At 45.7% G+C, this 24,873-nt stretch overlaps 1 protein-coding gene across 7 annotated transcripts in view; it reads right to left on the bottom strand.

The window, feature by feature from the left end:
* The window catches only part of SLC4A11 (solute carrier family 4 member 11), a 256,640-nt gene that overhangs the window by 106,629 nt on the left and 125,138 nt on the right, over positions 1 to 24,873 (bottom strand). For all 7 annotated transcript variants that reach the window (XM_025179543.3, XM_075931014.2, XM_089777745.1 and 4 more), the window contains exon 3: positions 12,765 to 12,917. In XM_025179543.3, coding sequence (XP_025035328.1) covers positions 12,765 to 12,917 — 153 coding nt within the window. The remainder of the gene's footprint in view (positions 1 to 12,764; positions 12,918 to 24,873) is intronic.

Raw genomic sequence — 24,873 nt, 5'->3', positions numbered from 1 at the left:
TTTGGGAGATTTTGCAGACTTATTGTGTGTGCAATATTACATGAATGAGATACCACAGTGATAGGAAATTAGGACCATCTAAAAAGGCACCGAGAAAGTCGTGATTCTGTATTCTAAATTCTTACCTCTGTTAGCTAGCCACGCAATAGATGTTAAAGGGAGTTTTCTTAGTTACCTAAATTATGGAGAACTGAATAGCAAAGCATAAGACATTTCTACACTCAATCCTCTCCAACCTATTCAAATTAATAATCAATCAATTAAACTGTGCATATGCGAGTGAATAAGGAAAAGTTATTTACTTGTTCTCATAATATAAGAACTAGGGGTCACCAAATGAAATTAACAGATAACAGGTTTAAAACAAAAAAAGGAAGTTTTGTTTCATGCAGCGCAGTGTCAACCTATGGAACTCCTTGCCAGAGGATGTTGTGAAGACAAGGACTTTAACAGGGTTAAAAAAAAAAAAGCTAGATAAATTCATGGAGGTTAGGTCCATCAATTGTTATTAGCCAGTATAGGCAGGAATGAAGTCCCTAGCCTCTGTTTGTCGGAAGCTGGAAATGAATGACAGGAGAGGAATAGTGTGAGGATTCCCTGTTCTGTTCACTCTTTCTGGGGCATCTGGCATTGGCCACTGTCAGCAGACAGGATCAGCAGACCTTTGGTCTGACCCAGTGTGGCCGTTCTTATGTTCATATCTATAGCTCCTGATATGAAGTGAGAAACACACTCGGAAATACTTTCTGCCTCCATATATTTGTACTGTAGTATTATTTTAAAGTGTTTATCTCTGGTGTACCAAGTAATAAGTTTCCCGAGTATGTTAACCAAATGACTTATAGATAAAATGTGTGCCCTGAATTTCAGGGGTCTGAATTCATATCTGTCAGGGTTGCACTTCTATTAAAAATTCCTCCTTTCCTCTTCACAGCACCAAAAGCACCATTGTATTTTCAGTACTTGAATGCACAAAAATACAGTGAAAAAGACATCAACAACTCTTCTACAATGCTACTAAGTTTCATAGAAATCCCTTTGTTCAAAAAGCAAAACAGTGCAAGAAAATTTCTGTTCGTGAAGGCACGGAACCCTGGGTAGAGTAGAATCACGACCATTAAAAGCGAGTAAGCTTCTCTAAGTTGGCTGTTTTCAAAACCACATCTTCAAATGGCTGATCTGCTTCTATTATTTTATATGCAAAGTATTTTTAATCCACTTCCCCTCTCATATTATGCACGTGAGTCACACTCTTCGCTCCGTTACCTTCAGCGAAAATAAAGGCGATGGACACCAGCAGAAGATGGGGCCTGTCATACATACAAACTGTCTTAACTACAGAATTAATCTGAGTTATCTACACTCCATAAAACACCGGGGCGCCAGAAAATTGCAAACCTGGCTTGGTGAATAGAATGATTTTATTTGCAGCTGATAAGCTGAGCTTTTGTCCATGTCTCCCCTCCCCCTTCAAGATAAAAGCGCTGCCACTCTTGAGTTAAAGACTTAGCATCCGCAATTTGGGGCAATGCATGAGTTACAAACAACTCACATTAACTCTACAGTGGAGACAAGCCCACACCTGCACCCCTTTAAGCACAGAGAAGTATGGTAAGGCAGATCAGCTATCATAATAACTATAGGTATTTGCTACAGAAAATCTCAGAGTGTAGAGGTTACACCCATTTTTCCCCAATCAATCAACTAGTTCAAGTGTAATTATCTTTGAAGTATTCTAGATTATGCAACTCTCCATATAAAATGTATGATTGTTAAAAGCATCTTTGCCAAGAATGTTTGATGTATAAGTCATCTTTATTTGAAAATGGTATTTAGTATAAAAATCTTGCCCTTCCAGCAAAACCAAAAGCACGGAGCATTTCCCTAGGCCTTTATATTCATTCTTCATTATTCCCAAATGCTTTCCCCTTAGCCTCTATTTACAGTCTAATTACACAGGGAGAAGTATGCTAGAGAGTCCTGGAATTAATAAAAATACAGAGAAACACAAAAGCTGAAAGCATCCAGTTGGTGGCTCCAGGAAAACAAAAAAAACAAAAACAAAAAAAAACACAAAAAAACAAAAGTAAGGAAAGGAGACTCTAAATAGACTAGCTCTGTGTGTTTGAGTATCTGCAGTCTGTCCTTTGCTCCGTCCTTAAGGATGTGTGTGAATCTAATATAATTCCAAGTTGCCCTTTGTCACTTTGTGTCCCTCTCAGTTCAGCTCATCTACTAACTCAGCTGTAAGTCAGTCCAATTTCCATCAGGAGTTTTCCTGAATGCACTCTTTTGCTTCATCATCAAAAGCATCTTTGATTGCATCTTCTGGATCGGGGCCATCTGAACATCTCATCAAATATCCTAAGGAATGTCAGGAAGTTTTATAAGGCCTGGAGCCTCATTCATCACTATATGCAAGAACACAGCTTGAATTCTTTCCCAATAAAGAAAGCGTATCATGCAAGTCTTTGTTGTTAACGTGTGGTCCCATGGCAGCTTACAGACTTACCAAAATACATGATTCTATATATTTTGGTTAGTCTCCAAGGTGCCTCAGGACCTCTCGTTCTTTAAATTACAGACTAACATGGCTGCCCCTCCAAGATTCCTTGTTAATAACACAGTCCCATTCTCATCTTACTGGCATTCTTGAATCTTTTACTGAATGAACATAGCCAACACACTGAAGCATGTGCATTACAGGTGCTTCTTTGTGGCCTTTGTTTTGGCAGGTTTTCTTGGATTACTGGCTGTTGATGATAAGGGCTTGTCTATACTTACTTGGTGGTGATCGATCTCTGGAGGTTCAATTTAGTGGGTCTAGTGAAGAACAGTTAAATGGACTGCTGCTTACTCGCTCATCAATTCTGGTACTCCAACAGAATGAGAAGTATAAAAGAAATCAATGGAAAAGATTCTCCCATCAACCCCCCACAATAACTCAACCTAAAATATATTGGCACCAGCTACTGTACTCACGTAGCTACGGTCACATAAATAGACCTGCCTTACGATACACCAGTGATGGGTAACTAGGTAAACAGACTGAGCAAACACAGCTTAGAATTAGAGCTAGACAGAATATAGCAAACAGGGATCTAATCTGAACAGCTAGAAGCCATTACATAAAATAATTTCATACCAAAAAAAAACAGTGTGAGGGAATAGGAATAGGATTCCCTGGGAACAGGATTTTAAAAAAATTTCCAAGAATGAAAAAATATATTGCCAGTCACTTTATTTCTATTATTTATTTTCTACAAGTATAAAAATTTAAAAACCCCCAACAGGAATGTGGTTTAAAACATGTATTAGAAAAATCGAACACATAAATATGAAGGTTCTCTATGTGCAAGCAGCAAACAGAGAAACCAATAATAGTGCAGGCTGGACCTTTACAATCTGGGAGACTCTGGTCTGACAAGACCATGGATATTGTTGGACCAGAGAGCCCTGGCTGGCCAGATTCAGGGGCTGAGCTGGTGGTGGGGAGCACAGCCCCGGTAGGGCTGGAGGCAGCAGGGTCAGCAGCAGGGAGTACAGTCCCGGTTGGAGCCGGGAGCAGAGCCCAGTGGCTGGAGCTAGGAGCACAGTCCATAGCTGGGAAGGGAGCCTTGACCTCCCCCCTGGTCTGGCAAACTCTGTGGTTCTGGACCGCTCGGGTTCTGAGGGTGCTAGACCAGGGAGGTCCCACCTGTAGAAAGATTCTAAACTTGCATTTGTTAGACCGTACTCCAGTTTCTGCCTGGAGATATAAAAAAATAAGAAGAATCAGTGAATAAACTCGACGTACGTGAGAAGGTATGCTTAGCTAACACGCACGATGATTTGTATGACATGTGGCTTTTCATACGGGTGCGGGGGCTTTGGGTTGTGACCTGGGGCAGGAAGGAGTTGTGATCTGGGCTAGGAGGGGGTGCAGAGGTTTTGGGTTGTGAACTGGGGCAGGGGAGTTGGGGTGAGGTGCCAGTTGCAAGTTCTGGCCAGGAGACATTTACCGTAGGTGGCTCCCAGCCAGCAGCCCAGTGGGACCCTTGGGCAAGCTCCCTGGCTACTGTGCCCCCACACACCTCTCAAAGCAACCAGCTGCTTGGCTCACATGTGTGTCTGCACAGCACGTCCCTTGGGGGCTGCATGCACCCACAAGCATGGCCCAGGCTGCTCCCATTGGCTGGTTTCTGGCCAATGGGAGCTGCAAGGATTCTACTGGGGATGGCAATCGTCTCACCCCATGATTTACATTTAGAATGGTAACATGTTCAGGCTATTACCAGAGGATACCTCATTATATTATGGTCCTGCTATGAGGGCAGGGGACTGGACTCGATGACCTCTCGAGGCCCCTTCCAGTCCTAGTATTCTATGATTAGGTGTCATGTAAGCAATGACATTCCCTGCCCCAAACAGCTTACAATTCCAGAGACTTACTGCATGAATGAGAGAAACAAGTGGCCTTGGGGGCGGAGGAGGTTAGCAAGATAACCAATCTAAAGGACATGTGCTTAGTTCTTAAACTGGTGATCACAGCTCACCTTCTGGCTAGTGGTTCGTTTTGAGGGAAATAAAGGTGGCATTTTGACGAATTTTTACTTTCCCTCATAGAAGATGTGGGCAGAGAGAAAAGCCGTCTTGTATCTACAGAAAGGTACCACCTCTCCCCAAATAACTATGCAGAGCCAAATCTGTTGAAACAACAAGTTTTGATACCTTCAAGAAAACTATTCTACTCATCTGGCCCTATCATTGTGTTGGAAAAGACCCTACTTAAAATGGTAACTTGCTCAAATAAGGCACAAAAATAAACCTCTCCCAAATATATCTGGGCTTCCAGACACCGCCGAAGCAAACCCACTGTGAAGGATCTAGAATTAGCACAGTCCTCTTGTATAAATACTTGTGTTAGGCACAGAAAGAGGGTGGAGGTGGGGGAGGGAAAGTTTGTAAACCGTGCTTTGAAAATACCCTGGCCAGGAAGCTCCAAGGGAGGCCACCCCTCACAGCTACGCAACAACACAATTGGTGTATTCACTTTCCATTATAGTTTAGGAAACCCTAAGAGTCCAACATCCCACACTGACATCAAACTTCTAAAACAGGAGTTATCAGATGTAATCCCGGGGTCAGCATTGTACCATAGACATAAAAAGGCCTGTGGTATTCATGTAAGGAAATGTGACTATTGTGTGTAGAGTGATACCCAGTCAGGCCCAGACCACTTGTCTCTGGACACTACTCTCCCTGGAATTCCTTGGCGCCACCACCATGTTCTTCACCCCCCTTTTTTTAAAAAAGCATCTTAATCGGGGCCTGGCAGCATGCTGGAAAGCTCCTGTTTTGCTAGAAAAGCAGCAAGCGAGTGTGTGCACGCGTGTGTGTCTCTGGAGTGTATTACAGGAAACTGTTGGCTCTCGGTATCTAGGAATGGTCGATTGTCTAGAGGGTGGAGCAATCTTTATAATTTCTTGTGAAATGTAAATTGTGTTCCACTATTATTTCTAACAAAGCCACATCCTTCCTTCAGATGGACTTTTCACCAATCTCTAATAACCAGGATTTTTTTTTTCTCTTCAGCTTTTAAGCACAAACACTCAGGCTCACTGCTGCAGTTAGGGGAAGTGATAGGAAATACGTATTTAAAAAGATACAGTTTGCAAACAGATCATGAAACGGTAGCAACTAGCACCATGGGGCACATGAACTACTGACTGCCAGCATCACTCAGAGAACTTCTCAAGCCTTTCTCCTTCCTCCCTGGGCATTTTTTCATCCCTTGATCCACTCTTGTGGCCTCTCTTGCAGGGGATTGGAAGGAACACTGCAAGAACCTAATGCCACAAAATTCAGAGCTTTGTTGGGACCAGGGCTGCCAATGGGGGAGAGGGGAAAAGGGGACAGTTCCCAGCAATTTCAAAGAGCCAGCGTGGCGGCAGCAGGCGCTGGAGCCCTGGGGACTTTAAATCACCACTGGAGCCCAGAGCAGTGCGGTCCAGGAAGTACTGCGGGCTGGAATTATTGAGCCTTAGCTCCGCTCCTTCCAGAGGTGGAGCTGAGCTGCCCCATACCTCAGGTCTGTCCTCAGCCCTGTGTGGGACCTGAAAACTCTTTGATGCAGAGCAGAAAGGGGATGCTAATCCTGTGGAGGGGAGACCTCTTGCCACAGGGCAGATCAGCGAGGGAAATGGGGGAGGAGAACGCAGTGACTAGGGTTGGGGCAGCAAATTGCTACAGAGGCCCATACGGGAAGGAGATAAGAGCATTTCTTGGTTTTATTGGACATGTCTCCCCGGAGATGTGGAGACCATGTCAATTCCTCCGCTGGTCTGTTTGCAACATACATTGAAAGGAGTCTTAAAAACAAGCCCACAGATCTTCCCAACCTTGTATAGCCTCCATCACAAACCCAGACAGACTTTCTCTACCATCATCAATTCTTCATTCAAACCTTTCCCGGCTCAAAGAAGCTGAAGAAGCAGAGTACCTTATCGTACAACAGCTTTGCTCCGGCTGTTCTTTCAGAAAGCACGAACATCACACTCTCAGCACCTCCCATGTACATGGGTGGCAAATTATATGGGCCTCTGGTGCCCGGGCATGGGAATATTCCTGGCTTGGGGGCTCTGCTCTTCCCTAAACCCATCTGCCATCCTGTGCGCTCCTCCCCATTGGGTTCCCCGGCCCACTTGCCACCCCCAGACCATTTAAAAGGGCCCAAGGGCCCCCCTTCGCCACCACCGGCAGTGCAGCGGGGTTAGGGTGACTTCCTGCTGGCATGTCCCTGCACCCCCCCAGGGAGGTGTCCCCACACGCTGCTCCTACCACTGGGAGCTGCAGCGGTGGTGCCTGTGGACAGCAATGCACTGAGACCCCTCTGGCCCCCCACTTAGGGGCTGCTGCCAGAGAAGTGTCCCCTAGGTAAGAGCTGCACCCCCATCTCCTCCTCCCCCATACCCCACCCTCTCCCAGAGCCTGCACTCCTCACCTCCTTCCTACACCTCCACCCCCTGCCCTAGCCCAGAGCCTGCCTCGAGCATCCAGTCTCCCTCCCGCAGCCCACACCCCTCCTTCCCACAAACTCCCTCCCAGAGTCTTAGGCAGGTGTGGGGGGGGGAGGGGAGTTTAGTTGGGGGAGAGGTGCAGGCTCGGGACACCACCAGAATTTCTGCAAACCTGCCACCTCTGCTTATATACACAGGATGAGCAGCAGAAAGGCCGCAGGCAAACACAAGGAAATGCCTGTAAACAGGGCTTGACAAATGGCTGAATCTACTCGCCCGCAGCGAGTAGATTTCAACCGGTCGCACCGCGAGCCCCATTCTCGCCGGGGTTTGTCTAGCCCTGCCTGTAAATATCTCGAGCCCGTCCCACCAGAAAGCAGCTCAGCCACTCCACAGTACAGCCGATCGACCTCTGCCAAAGACGACAGCCTCGTCACCTCTATCCGATGGCCGCAATACCAGCGACTGAAGAACCAACTGTCCCGTGCACTCTCCAACAATCACAAGGGAACAGCACTGGTGTATGTGAACTAGTTCAGTGATCCCAGTGCTAGAACTGATACAACCTGATCCTATCTGGGCATACGATCCATCATCTATAGCCAAGCCCTTCGATACAACCGCATCTGCTCTAATCCCACTGACAGAGACCAGAAACTTCAGGATCTCTACCAAGCATTTATAAATCTCAACTACCCACCTGGAGAAATAAGAAAGCAAATTGAAAGAGCCAGACGAATACCTAGAAACCATCTACTACAAGACAGACCCAAGAAAACCAACAATACAACACCACTTGTCATCACCTACAACCCCCAACTTAAACCTGTCCAACACATTATCAATAAACTACTGCCTATACTGGAACAGGATACTAAACTCCAAGAGGCTCTGGGAGACAGACCCATAGTCTCCTATAGACAACCACCTAACCTCAAGATGATTCTTACCAACAACCACAGGACATACCACACTAATACCAACCCTGGTACCTTCCCTTGCAACAAACCCCGTTGCCAGCTTTGTCTACATATTCACTCTGCTGATACCATTATTGGGCCTAACCAAATGAGTTATAAGATCAAGAATACATATTCCTGCGCATCCAGAAATATAATTTATGCTATCATGTGCCGAAAGTGTCCGTCTGCTTTGTACATTGGACAAACGTCTCAGACACTTCGCCAAAGGATCAATGCCCACAAAACAGATATTAGACAGGATCACAAAGAAAAAACAGTTTCTTGCCATTTCAACCAGAAAGGACACTGTCTCAACAACTTAATTACCTGCATCCTGCTCCAGAAGCCTTTTAAATCTGCACTTGAAAGGGAATCCTCTGAACTGTCATTCATGCTAAAATTCGACACTCTACGTGTCGGTCTCAACAAAGACAATAACTATCTTACCCATTACAAAGATAGCTTCCCCAATTATCACCTCTAATACCATTAGCTCACAGACATTTACCTTTCCCCACCTCTAATATCATTAACTCACAGACACTTACCTTCCTCCCCCCGCATCTCTCTTCTATTCTGAAATGTGATTTGTCCTTTTCATATGTGTTCACTTTTTTTAATTGTATCCTTTGGTATATATGGTTGTGACTATTTTCTTCCACTACCTGATCTGAGGAAGTGGGTCTGGCCCACGAAAGCTCATCATCTAATAAACCATCTTGTTAGTCTTTAAAGTGCTACATAGTCCTGTATTTTGTTCTATCTGGGCACTCAGGATATGGAAGAAAGCTGGTTCATATAGTAATAGCCTAGGCTAGCTAATGATGAAGACTGCCACATGTGACATACAAGAGAATTTTTTAATAATGTAAATTCTATTTGTTAGCTACACCCTTCCATGTAGTACAGAGCTAAGATAATAGTTAAGTAATTGCCACATTTTATGGCCCATGCTATGCTCTGCTGCTCAACATTGTTTAATCCCACACAAAGGTATTTTAAAATAAAACTATAGAGTATCTAATTACACATGTATCAAGCAGAGATGTAACAGAATAACAATTTAAACGGTTAACTGATAAGCTCATGCTTCATCAGTTACTGTAACTGCTACACACCGGCTCCAGGCCCCGCTCCTGGGGAGCTGGCTGCTGCGCCACATTGGGGTTTCTGTATCAGAACATGCAGCATGGGGCAGCAGCCAGCTCCTTGGGAGCAGGGCTGGTATCTGGGAGTGGGGCTGGGAGCTAGCTTAAAAGCCTGCTCCCCACACACAGCAGCTCCCAGGGAGCCAGCTGCCACCCCATGCTGCTGCCTCTGATACAGTGCATGGCAACAGCTGGGAGCCAGCAGATGGGGGGAGCCGGCTGCCAGCCCGTGCTGCAGGCTCTGCAGTATAAAACGTATAAAGTATTAAGCTCTTGGCATGCCCTGGCTTCCAGCCCCGCTCCCAGGGAGCTGTCTGCACTGTGGACTCAGCACTATGAGCTTTATACCGCAGAGTCCATAGTGTGTGGCCGTGTAACTGCTAAGATTGTCAGCAGTTACACAGCTCCCTAATTAACTGTCTTTTAACATCCCTAGCACCAAGCTGTGCATCCATTACTTGAGGTTATAAACTGGAAGGAATGAGAGCAGGCCTCTCACCGGGCCCAGAATTCTACTCTGTTTACACCTCTTTCAGGCACCTACTCCTAACAGCTCTAGGTACTTTTACCAGTGATTATGACCCGAAGGTGGGATAGGAGCCTTCCTCCAAGGATCACCCTGAGCAGTATGGGCTTCCATCACCAGGGCCGCCCCTAGGAGGATGTGGGGCCTGGGTTAACCCTCTTCCTGCCCCTGCTCTACCCAACCCCTTCTCCCAAGCTCTCACCAGCCCACTTACTCCTTGCGGGGCGATGCCACCAGCGCTGCTGCTCCCAAGTCTCCCCAGTCCGCCCTTCCTGAGTTCGGAACTATCAGACACGCCAACTTCTGGCTCATCCCTCACCCAAGGCACAACACAAGCCCCCTCAGACTCCTGCTCATGTTGGCGCACCTGCCACAGACCTGTTTGAGCTAAAACTTAACTAAAAGCTTAAATATAAAAATCACAAAGATGAAATAGTAAGGAAATACTGGAAATTACACAAAATAATAAACTAAGAGTCAGCTTCAGGATTTACATGCATACCAGAAAAGGGAATAAGTCTAAGATAAGTTATCTGTCCTCTCAGAGCAGTTTCCCTCTGGGATTCAGAGCTCAAGTCCCAGTATTCCTTCCCTTCCCTCCCCGCCCCCATCCTCCCAGCCTGGCAGGGTGACTCCTAGTAACTTAGGGTAAAGAAATTCTAGCATATTTTCCCATTAACCCTATTGGCCATCCATCTGTCTCTTCCTGGGTTATCCAATGCTAGGTTGCTTGGAGCTAGGCTCATCTGCCTAGGGAGACACCTCCTTCTCCCCTCCCCCGGCTGACCACATGTACAAAAGCTTCAGAGGGGTAGCAGAGTTCGTCTGTAACAGGAAAAACTTAAAAAATAACAAACAGTCTGGCAGCACTTTAAAGACAATCAAAAAAAAAATCCACTGAAAAATCCACAACTCAACTACTTTCACTTTCGAAAGTGAGATTGGAAGAAGATATGCAAATTCCCAGGAAATTTGCATATCCTCTTTCGAATCTTCCCCGTAGTCTAGACATAGCCTTAGGTTCTTCCTGGGGGGCGGGGGGGAGAAAGCTGTTCCGTAATCATGGCCAATAGGAGCAGCAATGGGAGCAGTGGGAGCCATGTGTCCCCCCAGGTAAGTGCCCCCCCAATCACCCAGACCCTGCACCCCCAGATTGTTCCTGCACCCCCAAGGTCACTCAAGCCTCGCACCCCCAGCCCGCTCCTGCACCCTACCACCTTCCTAGACCCACCAACCCCCACCCCACTCCTGCACCCACCCTACCGCACATACCCCACACCTCAAGCCTGCTTCCCAGCAACCCCCTCCCACACACTGACTCCTCATTTTTGGCCCCACCTCAGAGTGTAGGGGGGGCCACAAAAATCTACTAGCCTGAGCCCCCACAGGCTCTGGTGTGTGAGGGGAATGTGCGGCTCCCAACAGATTTTTCTGTAGATCAGGGCCACTGACCCAAGAAAGGTTCCCCACCCCTGCTTTAATGATTCACAGGGGTTTCCTCTGAATCTGCTTCAGTTTATCAACATCCTTCTTGAACTAGGGGCACCAGGACTGGGCACAGTATTCCAGCACTGGTCATACTGATGCCAAATATAGAAGCAAAAATAGAAGGAACAACAGTTAATAACCTCTCTATTCCTACTTAAGATTTGCCTGCTCAACACATTCAGACTGCAAACAGGGCATTTTTTTAAGTGATGATAATTAATAATTGGAATAAGTTACCAAGGACTGGATTTTTTTTTTCTAAAAAATATGCAGTAGGAATTATTTGGGGGAGGGAAGGGGAGTTACTTGGTATGTGATCTACAAGGTATCAGACTAGATTATCACAATGGTCTCTTCTGGCCTTGGAATATAAGAATTAAAAAGCAAGTTAGCCTCTCTGAACAACATATGTGGGGTAGAATATACACAACCTTTATGAACACAGGATCCTTTGTGCTGCCCAGCCTAGAAATAGAAGAGCTCTTTACAGGAAACAGAGTCATTTGACCAGCCTTCTTCAAGCTAGATAATTATCCATGATTATTGTGCTTTGCGTTCTGTAACTCCTGCATTAGTCATTAGAATGGGGTGAAATTTTTCAGACCAATTCATTTATTCTCTGAAAAATGCAGTTTCAAATCAACCCAAAGCACTTCGCAAATGTGAGATTAATTCAAAGAATTCTGTTCAAAAATAACTGTCAGGACTTAGATCCCTTTCACAACATGAGAGGAGGAGGTGCCCTCCTTATAAGTTTTAGCCCAATAGTCAAGACAGTCACCAGGGATGTGGGAGATCCCTGGACAGGTCTCCCACACAACAGGAAAATGCTTTTTCTACTAGGCTCTGGGATGTTCGGGCTTCTCACTCTCCCCTGTTGAAGATAGGGATGTGAAGGTTTAGCTGCTTAACTGGTGGGGCTGGAGCAAGGCTCCTCCAGCCCCACAGGGAGCCCACCATGGACAGGTGCTGCAGCACCCACAGATGCCCTGCAGGCAGGGGCTGCTCCAGCGCTCTAGTCAGTGCACTTCCTGCCTGCAGCAGGGGGTCCACAGGCCCCCCCACTCCAACTCAGGCCCTGCCATAACTACACCAACTTAAGCCCCATGTCCGCACAGAGGTGAAGTTGTCATGTTGGTGTGGTAAGGCGCTTATATTGATGGGAGCAAGGCTGCCATGATCATGAGGGTTAGCCAGCATCCTGGGGACTAAGAGGTTAACTATGTCCCTTACCTAAACCAGGTGACAGGCAGCCAATAGAAATGTAAGAGAGGTTCATATGCCACTTATGGCACGTGTGCCGTAGGTTGCCGACCCCTGCTCTGGTCACCCTGCGGCAGTTACATAAAAGAATCTCAATTTTTAAAAATGCTGAGCACTTCCAACTCCCACGGAAGTCAATGGGGGCTTGTAGGCATCCCTTGGGGTCAGCTTTTCAGAAGCCCAGGGGTATTTAGGTGCCTGTCACTGAAAGTCAATAGTAGTTAGATGTGATGTTGAAAATCTCCTTTGGATACCATAGCATTTGTGAGGCAAATATCGACCAGTGGAAGTCTGCCTCAGAAAGGCAGAGAGGTCACGGCAGGCATAGTCTGACTTCCTCACATTTCAATAAGGATTGTAGAGAACACAAGGCACTTACCAGCGACATTCTGTTGTACTTCCAAATTGACATTCACGAAGAATCTGATGCTGTCCCCGGAAACAATTGAGGAATTTACAGTGTCAAAGAGCTCTTCTCCTCCGACTTCTTCTTTGTTCTCACAGCCGTCATCGGTATCACACTTAAGATAACCTGCAAATAAAATTAACACATTTCTTCATTATACTCTTCGCCCTCCACAAGCTATCGAACCAAGACCATAAAGAACATGTCCCTCGTTACATGAAGCATTTTTCCCCACAAGGAAAACAAACCAACAAAAAGAATATTTTAACATTTTTCTTTGATAGTACCTTTATCTCCTCAAGCCTAAAGAGGATTTTCTACTTCTAAATTGTTACTTCTGCAGAAATCACAGTTTTCTACACCAGTGTTTCTCAACCAGTGGTATGAGTACCCTATGGGGCATCTGGGGAGTACATCAACAATTTAAATTTGGAGAAAACTGAATTTTTAAGTTTTGCAATACTTTATTATTTTTGTACTTTTTATACCCAAAAATTTCATCGCCCACCCACCTATGATTAAGTTGTTTAAACAAATGTGTTGCAATGGTAGAAAAAAAAATGTTGTGTGTCTGAAAACTGTAGGTACTGGGGGTGCTTATCATTGTTTTAAAGGGGTACTTTATAAAAAAAAATTAAAAAAAAAAAAGATTGAGAAACACTGATCTACACATTCAGGAAGCACAGAATACCAGAGCAGAGTTCTGCCACAGGCTTGGAGAAGAATGCTGCTCTACCTGTTAGCATTAGTAAACCTCAGAGTCCCACACAAGATGTGGCACAGGTTGCATGGCATAGCAAACAATTCAGAGAGGCCAAGTAACTTGTGTTTAAAAATGTTGCTAAAAAAACCTTTAAAAATATAAAAAAAACAAACAGTAACATTAATTTATATAAGCAACAGAATAGTTGCAAAATACACTTGTTTCTTGTTATAAAATTCCTATTGGTTAGTCTCTAAGGTGCCACAGGACTGCTGGTTGTTTTTAAAATGACAGACTAACACAGTTACCCTGAGACACTTTTTCAGCATTATTCGCATGACTACAGTGCTGGTGAAAGGGGAAGTGACAGCCATATAAAAGGAAGCTTCCCATTTATCTGCAGAAAAGACACAGCAAAGCACCTTCCCTATAAACCTAAACCAGGCCGTTTCTAGTGATGAAGGCATAGTTTAATGCCAATGTACATTCAGCCTTTGATCTCTACCCGGAGACTGCCAGCAATGGTGCTAATTAATGCAATATGTGATGTTGAAACTTGTGCAACTGTTAAGAACATTCATCTTATACGTGCCACTCAACTGCTGAGAGACAGTAAAAAATTTTTTAAAATGAGGATGTTGGGAGCTGGGGAGAGGAGAGGCCGGGGGGGGGGCGGGGGGAGGAAGGGGAGGCTGGGCGCTGAGTGTTTGTAGGATTGCCAGATGCCTGGCATTTTCACCTCCTGGACGGGGGGGAAAAAATCCGAAAATACTGGACATTTTAGGTGTCCGGTATTCTCGGAATTTTTTTACCTGACAGGAGGTGAAAATACCAGACTGTCCAGGTGAGTACTGGACACCTGGCAACCCTACACAGGGAGGGAAGTTGGCGGGTGGCCTGTTAGGGCCAAAAAGCCTCACCACCACATGTTTTTTAAAGGGGCCACGGTGTTGGATTCTGGGGTTGGTTCTTTTTTTTCCCCTTTCTTTTTTTTTTTGGCTCAACAAACTTTTTCCTGGCATGTTTTTTGTTGTTGTTCTTGTTTGGTATTTCTTCTGAAACCATCTGGCAACCCTACCTGAAGGCAAGGGCAAAGAGGATACTGGAGACTGTGGGGAAGTACCACAAAGAAAAGTACTGAGAAGTTATGCAGCACATGGCTGCTATCTACAGGGTCCCTGGCCAGGACTGTGGAGTAGTGGGCGGGGCTGGGTCCCCCCTTCGTCACTTTGCCACGGAGGAAGCGGCCACGCAATTGGCTGCAGAAGCCACTGAAGGAATCAGCTGTACCGAAAACTGTGACATCCCCAGAAGAGGGGGGCACAGCCAGAGGGCTTTTTCCCCCAAAGAGGACGTTGCAGTCCTGGAAGGGACATGGGTCCCTGCAGTAGAAAGGACTGATGAACCACCACCAGGAGAGGGTTAGCAGAACTGAATCCCAGGACATCCAGAAGAGGTGGCCGCAGCAGCGAGTCACATGCCACCGTACTCTCAAAATATACGGACAGATCACCAAGCTACAGCAACTAGTTACTGAACATTAAAAAAAAAAAAAAAAAAAAAAAAGTCAGTTGAACAAAAACTAATGCAACACAGATTCTTTTTTTTAATCCTTGTAAGCAATCCAAATGTAAAAGGACTGGTCAGAAAGTGTTTAAACTCAAATACGTTTTTCAGGACATCAGGCTAACGTTAGCATTCACAAAACAAAAAACTACCTAATTTCAAGACCGCAAACAGGAACTCTAAACTATGACACTTGAACCTCGGTACTTCCTGTTGCAAATGATTTTTTTTTTAGGCTTGTTCTTGCACAATATATGCTGACAAAAGAAGATGCTGCTTATGCATTTTTTGGTTTAGGTCAGAAGCCTGTGCCAGCTTCCATTCTCAGAAAGTAGAGTTCATCAGACTATTCAGGGCTTATAAGGCCCTACTACTTTCAGAGGAGGGCTCCCATGAGTTTGAGTGTGCCTTTTAGAACAAGAAAAACAAGGAGTTCTATGGCATCTTAAATACTAATAGGCATGGGCATAAGCTTTCCTGGGTAAAACCCACTTTTGCCAGATACATCTGATGAAGTGGTTTTTACCCACAAACGCCCATGCCCAAATCCATCTATTTGTCTTTAATGTGCCAAAGGACTCCTCATTGATTTTGCAGATACAAACTAATACGGCGACTCTTCTGAGACTTCTAGAACAAGAAATACAAGACTACCCAATTGAAAACTTTTCCATTGCCCTTCCCTATCATGAGAAAAAGTTAAGAACTTGACTACCCCGTCACACACACTTTACACAAATGGCACAAGGGACATGCTTACCCATTTCTACAATTCTGAATCGTCCCGCCTGAGGGCTTCCAGCGAGCTCTGGGGAGAACATGTTATCTGCAGGACTAGATCATGTTTTGTGCCTGGTTGCCAAAACAGCAGCCGTTCAGCAACCCTGTTCCCCAGCACCACCCTTGAAGTTCACCATGGTTTACCTGCAAGTGCTCATGGGGGAGGGAGAATGCAGAAGCGATAGATGGGGCAGCATGCAGGGTCTCATGGCCCTGCCAGATTTCTCCCACAGTAGGGAGAGGGAGCAGCCAACTGCAGGGAGGGGCATGCCATGTGTGTATGCGTGTGTGAGATAAGAGAGTGAGAGAGAGAGAGAGAGAGAGAAGGGCTGCCAATTTTGGCTTGACACATTCCTGGAGGTTTCCCCACGACATAAATCTTTAATTAAAAATTAATCTAATTCCTAGAGACTCTAGGACAGTCCTTGAGGGCTGACAACCCTAGGAGTGACTCAAGCTGCTGAGGATCAGGGTGACCTTTAAATTGTGACCCTCCCTGCAATCAGCAGGTACCATTCATCTCTGAGAAAATGGCTAGAATACAAGGTGACAGAAACTGTGGGCTTCCATTCATTACTGTTGTCCTTCAGACTTTAGATTCTCGAGCCACTGCTGCACAGTAAACATTTTCCTCTCTCCATCACAGCATTGCACTGTGGTGGCGCCTTCAGCAGATTTCATTCAGGTGGTGGAAAGCCCAGCTAATGGGGACCATCTTCACACAATTTCTAATGTTTCCTTGCAAGTGATGGACTCACATCAGGTAACTACGCGGCCTGAGAATCAATTCAATGTAGACCAAACGTCTGTGTCCATGGCGACGTGGTAACACGTGGGGAGGAAATAAAAACAAGGTCTTCAGGGCTTGAATTTCAGCCAGTGCTGCTTACGGACATTTTGGAAGAACTTCATACCACCAGCTGTGCTTTGAATCCTTGTCTCCCCATGCAGGAAGGGACCAGTTGGCGAGTACCAGGGTCTTCTGCTGGTTGACATTATTACAGCCTTCTTTGAGGAGGGCAGGCTGTCAACCGATTTAAAAGGAAGCGCATGTCTCCGCTCAAGGAAGGTCATCTCTCGACACTGGCAATCTAGCTAGTCAGTATTTGAGTGATCGTTTTTGCTTAAGGTTTTAGAACAGGTTGTGGCAAGAAAACTCTTCAAACATTGAGACTGGGATGGTTCCATTTAACGTTGTCAATCAAGGCTCTGAATCATGTCCAGCACAGAGACTACAATTTTTATGTAGATGATGTCATCTCAGGGATGGATAATACCTGGTATCTAATCATATATCAGTAATCAGCCACCTTACACACAGTAGAGAGGCACTGTTGACTCATTTCAGTCCCTGGCAGAATTGGACAGGGCTGCTCACAATTCACTTTGTTCTTTTCTCTCTGACGTACTTCAAGTTGCTTCCTGGTTCTTTATTGCCATCCTTCTTAGGCGCAGTTGTTTGGGGAGCTTAGTAAGGTTCTATACTCCAGTTAAAATAGTGGAAGTACATTGTTAACACACAGCTTTACATCTGACCAGCCCAACCCATGGGCACATGTGGCTGAATGCTTTTCAATATTTGGGTGCTACCAAGGCATGGGTGGCCACAAGCCAGTTGATATGCAGTTCCAGATAGGACTAAGGCTATGTCTATACTAGCAAGAACTGTTTTGCAGAAGAGTTCTTGTGCAAAAAGTCTTCCATAAGAGCACATCTACACTGGCATGTGCTTTTGCGCAAGAGCGCCTATGGCAGTGTGGACGCTCTCTTGCGCAAGAAAGCTCTGATGGCCATTTTAGCCATAGAGGTTTCTTGCGCAAGAAATTCATGTTGCCTGTCTACACTGCCCTCTTGTGGAAGAGGGCTTATTTCTCATAGGAAGAGGAATAACTCTTCTGGAAGAAGCCCTGTTTTCCGACGCTAGACTGTAAATTTACTTGCGCAAGAACACGTGTGCAGTTTAGACACCCGACAAGTTTTTGCGGAAGAACAGCTGCTCTTGTGCAAGAAGCCGCCAGTGTAGACATAGCCTAAGCCAATGGCAGTGGGCTAGGGAAGCAATCAGATAGGAAGCGAACAGCAGTTGTCAGTCCTGAAAACAAACAGCAAAAGATTTCGAGAAGAAGGATGGGATGGTCAACATGGTGTAAATTCTAACCATGTTACCAGGCAGATTTGAAAGTGAAGAAGCAGAGGGAGGGTGGTAGATGGAGGGGCATTATTACAGAGGATTTCTGAAGAGTGGGGAAGATTGTGACATGCTTTCGTTAAAAAAAAAAGGGAGAGGTCAAGGAGGTAGGTAGGGGAAGGTCAACAATTAGAATTGAGTGGGCCAAAGGTGAAGGGCAGACATTTAGTCTTGGCTAGAACCAGAGAGAAGGATGGATGCTAATAATGCTGGGTAGAAGTGAATAAACCGTACCAGATCTCCTACTCAAAGAGTCAGCAAAGCAGAGGGTGGGGAGAGACAAACAGGTAGGAGGGTTTTAATAAGAAGCAGAAGCAATGGGGTCATTTGGCGCGTGGAGTCCATGGAAACAGAAAAGTGGCATGAGTTTTTGGTTTATGTTCTGCCTCAGAACTTGTACCACCACAATCCCCACCCTGGTTAGAAAAATGTCCAGTTTCCTAATTCTTCTTTCTTCAGAGCAAGAAAACAACAACAGTAAACAACAGTTGGTGCCTCTTAAAAAGTTCCAAATAAGCCAAAAACATTTGGATTACAAAAGTCTCATGGAAAGTAATACAGACAGCAAAATTTAAACAAGTTTCTACTTTTTCTTGAAATAGAAGCCTGGGGCTTAGAAAGCCACAATTGTTTGGGATCCCTTAATGAATTTATTGAAACAAACATAACACTTTCCATTTCCTCTTTAAATTCTTCTTCGAATCCATTCACATTTTGCCCATGATCTCAGCTGAACATTTTTTATTTTCCTGTTAGCAGTCTGGCAGGCAAATACATCACATTCTCTCCCAAGCTCTGAAGTTCCGCAATTGATTAGGAAGAATGTACTGAAAAATCTGGCAACATTTCATCCCCAAAGGGAGATCAGTGATGTTTCTGCTCTGTTTGCAAAAAAATGTACATGACACTGCAGGAGGAAACAGAATTTGTTCAACTATCCTTGTTTAACTGTGATCCAAGGTAGGGATTTTTGGTGGTGGTATCGCAGATTTCAGCTGCTTTATATGAGGATTAGTTATTTTTTCACAATAGAAAATATCCTACCAAATGTCAATACGGAGATGCAATTTTGTGTTTTGTACAAACCATAAAAAAAGCCCAACTTTAATCAAAGAATGGCAGAGTTTGCTACAAAAATATAAAATTCATTTATATCTAATTTAACCTTGACTTGGAAAAAAGATTCAGATTGTGCAATATTTAGTCAGATGCAAACTTCACTTCACCTGGCATTTCACTTGTAGGGGTTAAACCTCTAGTTCAGCATCCTTGGGACCAAACCAGTGCCGAATCAGAAAATTTGCCAAACCATGGGAGGTCAATATTGTCTAGCAGTATTACCAACCCTTCCACTGCTTACTGGCCTTAGAAGATATTTGGGTAAAGTTGAGCTAAATCACAGCACAGAACAATGACAACCACGACTAGTAGCTGTAAATAAACTTTATGGGACCGAGGGAAACTGGGCTACACCCTTGTTAAGAAGACATTAGGCTAACTACAATCATACCAGATCATTGAGTGCCAGACCAGAGGTTCAACCTGAACCAATCTGCCTCAATTTTTTCTGAATTGTTCCATCAAAGATGCCGTCAGTACCAGCAAAATAACTGTGCCAGTGCTCTGACGATGGGAAGTACCATGTATAGCTGACATACTGTCAAAACTGCTTGACTGGGTCTTCGCTCCAACCCCTGAATAAGGGGTGGTACATTAAGTCCTTTTCCAAGAGAGCCAAGAGAAGAATGGTATTTCAATCCCCAGTTTGTCAAATGCCTTCTCTCTGTTCCTACATTTCACTCTGCAGCGAGAAGAGAACAGAGTAATCTACTGGCCCTCGTGCCATCTTAGATCGGTCCCCCCGCCCCCGTTCACTTGCTCAAGGTGGGAGAACCTGATGTCCTCTGCTCTCCTCTTCTCACTTGAATTAATGGTCTAGGACAGCGATGGGCAACCTAGGCTAGTGAGTTGACCACAGGAGTGGCTCTTCTTCATCTCTGTGGGCCACAAGATTGTCATAACCAAAGTGTTCTCCTGGGACAGGGTAGTACTTGTGCTAACTGCGCCGGCGTACCTAGAATTCGCCGGGGTGAGGACGGAACCGTAGCAGTGCTTTGACTGGATGCAAAGGGAGCCCATGGCTCTTACAGTCAATATTGTGTGCAATCAGCATACACCCCACTTCATGTGCCCTTGCTTTACATGCATCACTTTAATAATACCAGTGGGGGGGGGAACCCTACGTGAACAGAAATCAGCAGAATCTGGCAACCCTGCACGTGGGCAATAGCAAACAAAAGGTCTTGTTGGCCACACACAGAACCCCCATGGGCCACCTGCCGGCTGCAGGTTGCCCACCCATGATCTCTAGGAGGTCCTTTTGCTCCCTCAGTGTAAGTCTGTATAGATGCACAAAAGCTATGTTAAAGAACACTGCGCCTTTAATCAAGGCACACACTCCAAAGTTAGGAAATGCTTAGTTCTGCCCCCTGGTAGGTATGCGTTATGATATGGTCTTTAATTGCACGATTGCATGCTATCTATCCCCTGCCTCATTCAGAGCACAGGATGGGTGGTACTCCCTGAATGAGGGCCTATTCAATATTTTGTTTTCTCCTCATTGTTCAATGTATGGCCTCAGGGCTTATTTACTGCAAACTATTCAAACCCTGCTCTCAAGACAGAATTCTTAATTTCCTCCTGAGTTTTTCTACCATGCTCATCAGTACAGAAGCCAAGTGCTCAGATAGAAGTTAATTTATCGTCACCAAACCCCTGGAAATAGAGGGGTGCTAGCCCCATTCATCAGAAGGGGAGCTCAGATACTAAGAGACAGAGAAAAACATCCACTAGTTTTGAGTACCCCATTTCAGGTACCCAGGATTTGATTTTTCACAGTACTTAGCATCACACAGCATGTTATATATTTAAAGTACAGCTCCCATTAACATTCTCTGTGGAAGTGAATCCTCAGCATTTCTGGAAGTGAGACGTTGGGTCTTAAGTCAGGCACCCAAAAAACACACGCCACACAGTTAGTGACTGACTGCACAGGGAAAGTTTGGGGTCCTGTGGGAAAAAACAGTATACAATCATGTACAGTAAAACTCCAATAGTCCAGCATCAAATAGTCCGGCACTCCTGATAGTCCAGCATCAAAATGGCAAGAGCCTAACGAGTGAGCTTCGGCAAAAAATGAGTCACAAGGTAACAGCAGCAGCAGCTGAACTGAGCAAAAAGGGTAAAAAAGGCTTAAACAAACTAAAACCTTACAGCATACTGTATGTACAATAAAAAGGGTTAAGAACACTTACATCTACACACAGGCAGTCCCCGGGTTACATACAAGATAGAGACTATAGGTTTGTTCTTAAGCTGAATTTGTATGCAAGTCGGAACTGGTACATATTGTAGGGGAAACTCTAGCCAAACATTTCTCCAGAGCTCAGTTTTATTCTCCCACACCTCACTTCCCTCAGTCCTTTATTCTCAAGCTGAGGTGTCTGCTGAGAAAAGCCGCTCCGCGTCTCCCTGGTCTGCTGGAGGGAGGGGGGGGGCGCTAGCTTCGCATCTCCCTAGTCTGCTGGGGGGAAGCAGCTAGTGCGGGGTTGCCTCACCCCGTTTGTAAGTAGGGATCCGATGTAAGTCGGATCCATGTAACCCGGGGACTGCCTGTATATAACCAGCTTATAGTACCTCCTGATAGTCCGGCATATTTGATAATCCGGCACCACCTAGGTCCCATAGGTTCCGGATTATCGGAAGTCTACTGTAGTTATGTGATCATAGAATCATAGAATACTAGGACTGGAAGAGACCTCAAGAGGTCATCGAGTCTAGCCCCCTGACCTCATGGCAGGACCAAATACTGTCTAGACCATCCCTGATAGACATTTATCTAACCTACTCTTAAATATCTCCAGAGATGGGGATTCCACGACCTCCCTGGGCAATTTATTCCAGTGTTTGACCACCCTGACAGGTAGGAACTTTTTCCTAATGTCCAACCTAAACCTCCCTTGCTGCAGTTTAAGCCCATTGCTTCTTGTTCTATCCTCAGAGGCCAAGATGAACAAGTTTTCTCCCTCCTCTCTATGACACCCTTTTAGATACCTGAAAACTGCTATCATATCATGTATTTAAGAACTGCATCGGAATACATACGCACAAGGGAGCGGATTTAAGGTTGCAAATCAGGGATGCAAAATCCCATGTAACTGGTTTAACATAATGTTTACTTCGTGTTTAACCGGTCAATCACGTTTAACCAGTTTAACCCGTCGTCGACAGAATGGCCCTCTGCATTAAAATCAGATAGTTTCCTCCTTCATGCTGCCTGACTCCTAGCATAGGGGGTGACTGACAGCACAGAGATGGGCTATCCGCTCAATTCCAGCGGCTGTCACAGAGCAGCCATGACACAGAATTACCCAGCTTCAGCCTTGGCTGGAGCATGCGCATTTCTGTAGGGCTCCTACAGGCAGTCGAGTCACAGCTAGGAGCCAAGAGAGACTCAAGCATGCTCAGTGAGGATGGAATCCTAGGAGATTTTAGCGAACAACAAAGTCTCTACTGAGCATGTGTGAACGGGTATTTTTCAAAGGCTTATCACATGTCCAAAACGTGCAGCTTTCCATGGTGCTGGAAAAAGTTACATCCTGGGCAAAGGCCACACACTGACAAATTTCAAGCTCATGCTCCTAAACATGGAGGGTACTAATGCTTTCAAAGAAAAGGTCACCTGCATTTTTTAATATGGGCAAAAAACAATGAATTGTCCCATCTCTCAGAAACAAGTGAACTGCTTTGGCAAAAAATTTCCAAGCACTCAGCATATAAAAGTGCTACTCGGTCTGTTAAATGGGTGGCAACATTATAAGCAACTGAGAGAGTGCCTTACAATCAGAAGTGTAAGGTGACTAGCGTTGCCAACTCTTCTGGTTTCGCAGGGAATTTCCTGAAATCGGGGTCAATCTCCCAGAGGCTCCTGAAACCAAACAGGGAGATCGTCTGGCAGTGCGGCAGGGCTAAGGCAAACGTCCCATCTGCCTTGGCCCCACCCTGCTCCCAGAAATGGATGACATGTCCCTGGGCCCCTAGGTGGGGGGGCAGGAGGTCTCTGCAAACAGCTCCTGCCCCAAGCACCAATTGCGCAGCTCCCATTGGCTAGGAAATGCAGCCAATAGGAGCTGTGAGCAGGAGCAACACAGAGCCATCTAGGCCCCAGCCCCTAAGAGCTGTAGAGAGGGATATGCCAGGAGCAATGCATGGCCAGTGCAGGCAGGGAGCCTGCCTTTATCCCTCTGCATCACCAATCAAGACTCAGAGCTGCCTGAGGTAAGCACCAGCCATCCGGAGCGCACACCACCCAATTCCTCCTGCACCCCAACCCCCTGCCCCAGCCCTGAGCCTCCTTCCAGAGTTCTTACCTTACTCTCTCCTGCCCCAGCCCTGAGCCCCCTCCTCACCCAAACTCCCTGCCAGAGCCCACACCCCCTCTGGCACCCCTTAAGTGAGCAGATTGTTACCCTAGAAAAGGGGCCATATTATAGTTGGTTCAGTGGGTTCCATTTTGAAAGAGACAGTTCCTTTTCTCTACATGATGGAGGTTTTCCTGCTCAAACTGTTAATTTGCACACGGTACCACCTTATGCACCCCTCTCAAACAGGCTGTGCACCCGTTACTATCTGGTGCACTCAGCACCAAAAGAGGTGCACTCAGCACCAAAACCGCTGCACACAGCCCCTAGGAAGCTGCACTCAACACCTAGGTTCATTAGCATACTTTTCCCGCCTCTGGGCCAATAAAAGCCCTGAGGTATCAAGGGCTCGGGTCCTTGGATATTCCCCAGCCTTGGATCTACTCATTTGTTGCTCCTCTGTATTGTTTGCCTGAAGCTTGGATACCATCTATATAATCAGAGGCCTGGACTTTTGAACTGTGCTACCCTTCTGTGGTAAATACCCACAAGGTTTTCCTGTTTGCATTGGCCACTGGAACCGGGACTCTCTTTTCCTATCATCTTCATTGGATTACCCGCCTACTGGATCAGACGGTGTTGTCGAAGGACGGATCAGACTGTGTCCAGAGGGGATTCCTTTCCAGATCGAGGTCGTCTCTTCACAGAGGACTCACTACCGTGGGATCTCCCTGCTTGTCCTCCCCAGAGGCTTACAAATAGCCCGAGGGTTGAAGGTCGCAGGCATCGATCGCCTCAGGCTTTGTATATACCTTAGAACAGTTCCCTAGATACATATCTCCTTTCTTCGGGTTAGGGAGGGTTGGTTAGTTGAAACTTACTGTTAACTGTATATCTGTTCCTCTATTCTACTCAAATACATGGTTTGGCCCTAAAATTGTGTATGCCTGATTTGTGGCTAGAGATCCACCGGTGATTAGATACGGCTCTCAGGTCGGATCTTTCTTCTGTGTAGGGGCTCCTTCTCCCCGTTTTACATCCACACCATTGGCCACTTTTATTCTAAATTGCTTGTCCACGTCCCTAGGGCAACAAGATGTTCCAATTTTATAAGGAAAGTCCCAGAATTTGGTGCCCTGCCTTGTATATAGGTGTTTATTACTCCTATCCTGATTTTTGACACTTGCTATGCACCCCCAGCCCTCTGCCACAGAAGTGGCCCAGAACCCCTCCCACACTCCCCCTCAGTCCCAGCCCAGAGCCGCCTCCCCCACAGACCTGACCCCCTTCAGGTGAAAATTAGTGAGGACGGTGGAGATTGAGTAATGGAGGGAGGGGGGATAGAGTGAATGGAGATGGACCTTGGAGAAGAGGCATAGCCTCAGGGGATAGGAAGTGGGGCAAGGGTGTTTGGGTTTGTGTGAT

This window comes from Pelodiscus sinensis, chromosome 4 (assembly GCF_052426305.1).
Source record: "Pelodiscus sinensis isolate ZL-2025 chromosome 4, ASM5242630v1, whole genome shotgun sequence".
Lineage (NCBI taxonomy): Eukaryota > Metazoa > Chordata > Testudines > Trionychidae > Pelodiscus > Pelodiscus sinensis.
This window is presented reverse-complemented; position numbering and strand designations above follow the sequence as displayed.